This window comes from Cryptotermes secundus, unplaced genomic scaffold (assembly GCF_002891405.2).
Source record: "Cryptotermes secundus unplaced genomic scaffold, Csec_1.0 scaffold18, whole genome shotgun sequence".
Classification (NCBI taxonomy): domain Eukaryota; kingdom Metazoa; phylum Arthropoda; class Insecta; order Blattodea; family Kalotermitidae; genus Cryptotermes; species Cryptotermes secundus.
The window spans coordinates 1,068,712-1,078,094 of NW_019735461.1; the positions used below are offsets into that span (position 1 = coordinate 1,068,712).

The 9,383-nt window shown below is 38.6% G+C and overlaps 1 protein-coding gene across 12 annotated transcripts in view; it reads right to left on the reverse strand.

The window, feature by feature from the left end:
- Positions 1-6,567, reverse strand: part of LOC111869262 (metallophosphoesterase 1) — a 28,615-nt gene extending 22,048 nt beyond the window's left edge. The window contains exons 1-4 of one of the 12 annotated variants that reach the window (XM_023860644.1): positions 5,820-6,539; positions 5,608-5,708; positions 3,227-3,371; positions 569-711 (exon numbers count right to left, since the gene is read on the reverse strand). In XM_023860644.1, the coding sequence (XP_023716412.1) occupies positions 569-711; positions 3,227-3,325 (242 nt within the window). In that variant the 5' untranslated portion in view covers positions 3,326-3,371; positions 5,608-5,708; positions 5,820-6,539. Of the gene's footprint in view, positions 1-568; positions 712-3,226; positions 3,372-3,896; positions 4,391-5,581 lie in introns of those variants that run through there. The other 11 variants (XM_023860652.1, XM_023860650.1, XM_023860649.1 and 8 more) reach the window with 11 other exon arrangements.
- Between the last annotated feature and the right edge of the window lie 2,816 nt (positions 6,568-9,383).

A 9,383-nucleotide genomic window follows, 5' to 3' on the forward strand; every position in this document is an offset into this window, starting at 1 on the left:
ACAGTATCCTCTTCTGTCCCCAAGGTCATCCAGCATCTTCTTACGTCTTCTTCCCACTTCTATTTGCCCCTCTATCTTTCCTTCAATAACTTCTTTTAGAAGGCAGTTTCTGCATAAAACATGACCAATCCAATTAGCCTTCCATTTCCTTATTTCATGTAGGATATTCCTCTGCTCACTGACTCTAATTAACACTTCTTCATTTCTCACATAATCGGTCCAACTGATCTTCTCCATCCTTCTCCAACACCACATTTCGAAACTTTCCAGATGTTTCTGATCTACTGCCCTAAGTGTCCATGTTTCAGCCCCATACAGAGCTATGCTCCAAATGTAGCATTTCACTAGTTTCTTCCTCAAATTTAAGTCCAATTTGCTGGTAAAAAGATGTTAATCATATAACTTTACAAATTAGCTTCTCAACTTTCTTATTTTAAAATAAACGGATATGAAAATATTACACACAAAGCTATCACACTAGCTCTGGGGGCTGAAGCAAAAGCTTGTGCAGGCAAGACCAAACCCTCAGACTACAGTTTGCCCACTCTTATCCTACATCATAAATTACCTCCTCAGCTTGTCAAACCAATGGCCCTTGCGTGATCCCAGAAGGTGTGTGTCTGCCAAGAGAAGAACACGGACTGACTGCTCATCTTGCCTTAAACTGACCGTGTTGTCTGCCTTGCTTGGGTCTAACTGTGGCCACCAACACTAAGAATAATAACATAAAGAAACATAAATGAATAATACAATCATGTTTTCAGGTTTGCTTCTTACAACTATGACCACAAATACTGGACATAAAACTACAACAAAAGATGCTGAAGATATATTAAAATTAGCTGTGTTCTCAGTCATGCTGGTCCACATGTGGCCAAGAACATTGGACACACAAACACAGCAGAAGAAATCAGAAGCTGACTACTACCTTCTGGAATAATATGCTGTGTTTTGTGGTAAAAGTTCACCTACATTTCAGGAAAACACTTTCTGGACCTAACAGCAAGCCAACCAAGCAGCCAACAAGAAACATGTGCCAAGAAAATCCTTTTACTGCTTACTTGCTTGGCTTACTTTCCGACCCTGAAAATGGAGGCAGTATGTTCCCCTGAAACGTCAGTAAACTTCTATTGGCCTACACAGCATTATATCTAAAAAGATAGTACTCTTCATAGTCACTGCTTTGACTGAAATCCAGGACAGCCAAAAGTTAATTATATTTAGGTCGTTCAAAAATGATTGACACTCCCTCCATAACTCCAGAAAAGTAGCAATGTCAAATGAGAGCCGGTGTATATGGGAAGGCATACTATAGTGCCGCCTATGGCCATGAGCTGATGTTGCTACTACGCACAGGTCGAACAGTGCTGTGTCATTCGTGGTGGTGTGCAGGTGCAGTCGTGGACAACGCTCAGACAACATGGAAGAAGACAATCACGGGCAACGGTGGACTGTGTAGTTTCTCTGGAGGCAAGGTGTGGCTACTTCTCTCTTTCACACGAGGTTAGCAGCCATATGTGGGGAAGCAGCACCAAGTCGTCCTCTTCCCAAGAAGTCACAACCAGGACTATTTGTCTGGAAGCAAATGGTGACTGTATTCTGGGATCAGGAGGGGATCCTTCTGTTTGATTGGGTGCCCCCCAAAATGACCATCGACAGTGATCAGTACGAGTACTGCAATTCACGTGCCAACTCCACCGATGCATGCAGCAATGCCATCACAGAAAATGGGGGGGCGGCATTCTTCTCCAACATGACAATGCGCGGCCACATGGCAAGCGGCAGACCATTGGCAACCTGGGTCCTCTAGGGTACACCATGCTGCCTCATCCGCCATACTCGCCCAATCTTGCCCCTAGCAACTACGCTCTATTCGATGCAATGAAAGACGTCATGCAGGGTAAGACGTTCACCTCCAACAACGAGCTTCAGGCAGTTGTCCGGCAGTGGTGCCAGGATACCCCCAAAGAATGGTTTGCTGAGCAAATACAGAAACGATGCCGGAACGATGGCAAAGGTGCACAGACACTGGAGGGGAATACCTCTAATATAATCTGTATGTATTTTGTTCCAATAAATGGTTTCTGTGAAGAAAAAACATTTAGTGTCAATCATTTCTGAACGCCCCTAGTAATATTAATGGTGTTACCAGTGTTGCTTGGGTCCAAGTACAACAGCAAACACTGGACACAACTTCATTTATGTCAAATAAAGGTTATACATTTCATCATCAAATCTATGCCATTATCAGACTCTTTGTGAATGTATGACGGACGCTCGCATCTAAAAATGTTGTAATGCTGCAACAGCGATCATGTCTTATGTCGATGTTTATAATTCGACCAAGCATCAGAGATGTTAACACATTCTGAAATGAAATAAATTCTTGAAATAAAACATACTACATATAGTTAAGCAGGAAGATTACATTGTATATCTTATTCTGTAAATCATCTATGTATTTAATTATTCAAAAACTTTAAGGTGGCAAAGAGTTATCTAAGCAGTGGGTCATGAAAGAACTTATGTAGTCTGACATCAGTAAAATGACTACCTACTGATCACAATTTTAACGTTATTTAAAATTAAAGTGATATTATGAACATTTTTACAGTGCACTGAAAACGCAAGTGAATAAGTGAGTGAGCCACGGTTTGATTCTTGCTTGACAGGAGCAAGGATATTTTCTCTTCATCAATCTATCCAGATTACATCTGGGACCTATCGAGCCTTCTATCTAGTGGGGTCTAAGGTCTCTTTCCCTGAGGACAAACTTTCCAGAAAATGAAGGTGAGGACTCATTTCCAACACATTCCAAGATTAAGAATGTGTGGAGTTTTACCTCCACTCCTCATACATCTTCATGGCTAAATGCGGAACACCAAGTACAGAGATACACACACATAACCTTTTACATAACAAAGCCTAGTGTCTGCCCTCTAATTACAACACTAAACTTTTCAGAATCAGACACTTCTGCAGCTTAGCCACTCATCTGAAAGGCAAGCTTTTGGAGTGATATTAGAATACTGATATTCTGGTAAGGATTTTCTTTTATACATGGCATATACTATTCTAGATCTGTGCCTAAATACTGTGAGGTTCGCTTAAGAATTCTAACTACAAGAACAAATGCTGATTCCTGACTCAGACTGAAACAAAGGAAGTCAAGTCAGCAGTTTCTGGCCACAAATGTGAATGTTTTGATGTATGATATATCACTCACCTGCAGCAGGACAATATAGTAAATGAGGAATTCACAATAAAAGACAAGTCCTAGCACAACAAGAAGAAATTTGGTCAAGTAAGCAACTCTAAGTCCCATTTTTCATCTTCCGGACAGCAAAATGACTTGCATTTCAAATTCACACCTGCAAAACAAAATTCAGTGGCACATATATTAAAAATTTACTCTAAACAATAACAGAATTATACATTGAATGAAAAATCCTCAAATGGACAAAAGTTCACCTTCTGCCATAACATTTAATTGGAGTTTATCATGACATCAGCAGACTGATGATATTAAACATCTTTTAAACATATTACAAAATATGGATATGAATGCACTACTTCCTATTACAATTTGAAGCTTTCATGGCAACCAAATAAAACTAAGTTCTCTTGAGTAATCAACCATGTCGGTATGAAACCACTGCTGTTTTGGAAACTGTCTCGGCCTCCACTGTCTAGGATCATGATGAATGTAACTGCATGTACATATACACAGATGGCTCTTGAAGTCCAATGTCCTTCTCCAAGTTTATACAAATAGGGAAATTCTGGACAGAGCCATCCTACTAAGTTGGGTTCATAGTCAGTACTGTTTAACATGGAAAATCTTTGATGACAGCAAGTATTAATTGCTCCATCTAGGAATCCTAGAGGTTGCTTACATCTCTGCTTTATTGTAGTATTCTTGCAGCCAGGTTCCAGGATCAACTTCTAATGAAACTTGCATTTCTGTTAAAGTTGGTGGGACTCAGCCAGACCTGAATGGCCCCTTTCACTAAGCAATACATGTACTCTGTAATTTTGACCATTGCTGTAATACATTACAAACTGGAGGGTACTGCCACAGGGTATGCCACTGCTAGCAGTAGTGAAGACTCTTGGTATAAGAGTTGCATCTGATGCCAGTGTCAAAACTGACTACAGCACAAAAACTATACTCTCTTCCACATTCCAAAGCCAACATTCACTTAACCAAAGCCTGAAGAAAACACAATGTTCAACAAATCTGAAGGAATATAAACAACTCTGACCAATTTTCTGCAAATCTCACCAGTCAATGACAAAGCATATACCAATGCGACCTAATGTACATGATTTATTTCACCGTCTTCTAGTGCATACACTTATCTACCTCACTCCTCTCTCTCGCACTACATGTTTCGGCACNATGTAACTTAACCAAACCTTTTCTGAGAACTATTGAAAGAAGCACAGGCAAATGAACAGGTGAATGTAAAAATTGATTATAAAAGATAAACCAATTCTGTCCAGTGTGACGGGTGAAGTTTTTCTTATTTCAATTCTTCATGCCCTTACATGTTTCGGTCCTTAGAGACCATCATCAGAGGGACATCGATACAGTTTGGAAACCACTATTGCAATGGGTATTCTGAATGTTAAAATATATATACATACAATGTTGACAATACACAAATGGATACAAAATCCGAAGTTTTCATAACTACAGCGGCTGTCTTGATATATTAAAATTTTTTAAAACTTTTGTTATTTAAGTTAGAATTTATAAACCAAATAGGTTAGTGTCCTCTCTTTTATCACCTCTCTTGATGGGGGCCAAACATGTGCGCCTGCCTTTCTTGTGAAGAAGTTTCTTTGATGTCGTCCTGTTTGTTTGTGGCATGCTGTGTTGTTTTTACTGAGGTTTACAGCGAGCCACAAACAACCACAGGACAACATCAAAGAACCTTCTCAAGAAAGAAAGGCCGCATAAGTTTGGCCCCCATCAAGAGAGGTGATAAGAGAGAGGACACTAACCTATTTGGTTTATAAATTCTAACTTATATAACAAAAGTTTTAAAAAATTTTAATATATCAAGACAGCCGCTGTAGTTATGAAAACTTCGGACTTTGTATCCATTTGTGTATTGTCAACATTGTATGTATATATATTTTAACATTCCGAACACCCACTGTAATAGTGGTTTCCAAACTGTATCGATGTCCCTCTGATGATGGTCTCTGAGGACTGAAACATGTAAGGGCATGAAGGATTGAAATAAGAAAACCTTCACCAGTCACACTGGATGGAATTGTTTTATGTTTTATAATATTGTTAGTGTGACAGACCAGAATGAAACAAATAAAAAAAATAAAAATGGATGTACTGAACTAATCTCATCTGGCAAACATCTCATTAAAAATATTTAAATAATATTTGAAAACACACACAAATAAGTTGTATTCCTTTATGGAAATTGTGTAACCTTTATACCTGTTTAAATTATTACATTGGCAACACACCCTTTTAAGGAACAGAATCCCAACAGGATTAAGCAATTTACAATTTTAAACTGTTCTGAAGGGCATTAATGACAAAATTTCTTAGTTTTGGATATACATTACTTCTCTTACTATAAAAGCTGTTATATTTTGCACATTCATATATTTTCCTCTTAGCTGCATGTCCCTCCAAAACGTCAGTATCAATCTACAAGTTTACAAGGTGTCATAACCTAGAAGATCACAAAGTGAACAATCAATGCTGTGAATGACTCAAAAACTTCTTATATTCTTCTTGTATCTGACAGTCATGCTCAAAATTAATGAAATACTGTAGAAATAACCTATTTGGTTCCAGTTCTCTGGAGGCGATAAGCAGTTCCCATTTACTATGGCAGGTTAGTGGAAGAAAGCGGTCGTAGCCTCACTGAAACCACTATTCCCACTTTTGTTTTGAGAGACTGGGGGTAACCATGAGAAAAAAAAACGTTATCCAACATGAACCAGACACCTCCAAACACAAGTCACAAGTATTCCACCGCTTCGAACAGCTTGCCCGGTAATGCAATTCTTGACACCCAATTATATTAACTATAATTTTGGGGCATCGTCTCTCTTCCGCACAAGAATACACATTCTTCGCATTACCTACGCTCCCACTCCCCTATTATCACGGACCTCTACATCGCTCTACATTATTCATTATTACTACGAGATGCTGGGCAAGGAAGTACAAAGTACAAAGAAGTACACAGACACATGTACAAAGCAGCTGTTACAAATTCCTTTGTATTTAAAAAGTCGAAATACTGAGACTCGTTCAAACTACTTCAATTTGAGGACCAATATATAGTTCTGTTGGACCCAGTTACATTCAAAAGCACCATGTCTTCACTGTCACTTCAAAGTTTGCTTCTGTTTTCAATCTGAAGACGTTTTCCTTGTCTGACCTGTTCCCTATCCTAAGTAATCTTATAACACTAAGATAGGAAAACCTGTACACAAATGTGACATGACGTGATGCTGTCTAGATGGTCTAGATCGTCTAGATCGGTCTAAATTGAAAATACCAAACTACATGGCGTCAAAATCAGACTCCCGCAAACTCCGTAAATTCGATGCGTCCAGCGATGACCACTGATTTGATGTCTAAGGCCGGGCGCACACCAAGGAAACTGGCAACCGCAACGCAACCGCGATTTCCGGGAAATATAGCCGATTTCAAGCAGGCGCACACTGAGGAAACTTACGTTCGATTTGTTGCTCACATATCAAGTGGATGTGTTTGCCGCCAATTTCGTGCACTTCTCTTCTGCAATGCCAGATAATAATATTGTTCCTGTAATGATATGGTGGTGGTTCAGACGGCGTAAGATGAGAATATAGGTGAAAAGGAAACACTGGGTGCACCCGTTCTTTCTCTACAATTTAAACTCAGGTGTTTATATTGTTTCGAAATAATTTAAGCAGGATACAGAACTGTGGAAATAATTTTACAGAATGAGCATTCAAAGTTTTTCCTTATTAGTGGATATTGTAGGATCTCAAATTCAAAGACAAGATACAAATTTTCGTACAGCTGTGTCAACAGAACCATAGACAAAATTATAGTTTTATATATTCTAATTTTTATGTTTTGTACAGCATATGAGAAGACAAAAAAGGTTGTGTACTGAATGGTAGCAAGCATTACCCGAGTTCAATCTCTTAATTTCCTCATGAATCATGTTTTCGTTTGTTATCGTCGTTCCCAAATACTTGAACTGTGTCACGTTTTCAAAACATCTCTTATCTATCTTTATGTTAGGATTTTGCTCTACATTTTGGTGACGAGACAGCAACATATACTTAGTTTTCTCTGTGTTTACTTCTAGACCAACCTCCTTACTTGCATCAAAGTTTTTATGTATCTCTTTATGGTATCTATATTATCATCCAGTAGATTCACACCAGCATAGACCAACAGCTGATATGTCCCATTCAATTTCAGTCCCACCTGGTTTTCCTGGACCTTCCTAATGGCATATTCTAAAGCAAACTTGAAAAGGTGTGGTGATAAAGTATCTCCTTGTTTTAGGTAATTCAGAATAGGAAAATTATCAGAAAAATATTTACCTATACAGACTTTACAATACGTTTCGTTTAAACACATTTTAATCAGCCTGATTAGTTTCATGGGTTACCTAACTCTATGAGAATACTGTACAATACTTCCCCCTTAACTGAATCATAGGCTTTCTTGAAGTCTATGAATAGCTGATGTACTCTTATTCTATTCCCATTTTCTCCAGTTATCTGATGATTGCAAAAGAGCTAATCAGTAGTTGATCTGTTATGTCAAAACTCACACTGATGATCCCCACGCGGTTCCGTAGTGGTTGAGGAGCTATGCTACAAGCCGGAAGGTCGTGGGTTCAAGTCCCGATGAGGTCATTGAATTTTTTTCAGTTGACCTAATCCTTCCAGTCGCACTAGGCCCTGGGGTTTACTCAGCCTCTAACAGAAATGAGTACCAGGAATTAATTAAATAATTTTCCTGGGGAGTAAAGCGCGGCCGGCGCGTAGGGCTGACAACCTTACCGCTGTGTTTGAACCGATAGTCTAGAGCAGCGTTCCGCAACCGGTGTGCCGTCACAAGGTGAAAGGTGTGACGCGAACTTTTACCTATTGTAAGAAATTAATTGTCGAATTTCATTCGTTTTATTTTATCCCAGTTACCGTGTTTCATATGCTTGTATTTTATTCTCAGCCATTGCACTGATTAAATAAGATGATGCTTGTTTATTCTTTATTACATGCTGTGATTTTTTATGTACAGTAAGGTTGTGTAAACGTAAATTATTTATTTTTATTTTTCTCGCATCGACGCAGCTTCTTTGATATGCTTGCCGCATGTTCTGTGTACGTGCTTTTCCACAACACTGCAGGGATTAACACGGGTTTTCCTGTCTTTTATAACGCTGTTTCGGTATTTACCCCTGTTTGTTAGAAGTTAGAGTTTCTTCAACTTTATGACCTTCCTGTAACGATGCACCCACCGATTGTTGGACTTAATTTAAAATTATAAGTATTTCAAAAATAAGTCGGTATAGTGTCACTTCTTCCGTTTGAAGAGTAGAGATCCCGCGTTTTACAATTGCTTCAGTTCTATCACAGCTGTGCTCTGAAGTAGTTCGCAAATTTTGGTTGTTTGTTAGAGAATTACAGATGGGTCGTTTGAGATGTCCCCGACTGTATGGCCACTTGCTGGAGGCAATAAAGTGGTGATGGACACAATTAAAGAACATTTAGAAATGCTGCAGCAGAAATTCAACAAGTATTTTGGAGAGAGTGTACAAGATTTCGACTGGGTTCGCGATCTATTTGTTGTGAATTCAATATACAAGAGGAACTCGCAGATTTAAAAGCAGACAGAACATTGAAATTAAAACTTCTACAACTGTCTTTGGATACGTTTTGGTTGGCAATAAGGAGTGGATACCCGGATATCTCCGAGACTGCAGTTAATGTGTTATTGCCATTTTCAACTACATATTTGTGTGAACTGGGCTTCTCGACGTTAACTGAAATTAAGACATCAAAGAGGGAGCGGATCAAATCCATCGATGAAGAAATGAGAAATTGCGTTGTCAACGATTCCACCACGGATCAGTCGCCTGTGTGCAGCTACACAGGCGCAAGTATCACGTTGAAGGTATGAGCAGACCTACTGTATTTACTTTAATAGTAACAGAAGTGTATTTTCTGCACTCTACAGTGAATTAAAGTTCATTAATTGTTAATAAATGCACCCGTCGATTTCTGTTTAATGATAATAAAATAACAATATAATAATATTATACTTAAGTTGATCACGTTACGTATTTATATTAATTGTCTGATATCATGCGTTTTTGAGGGGAATAACA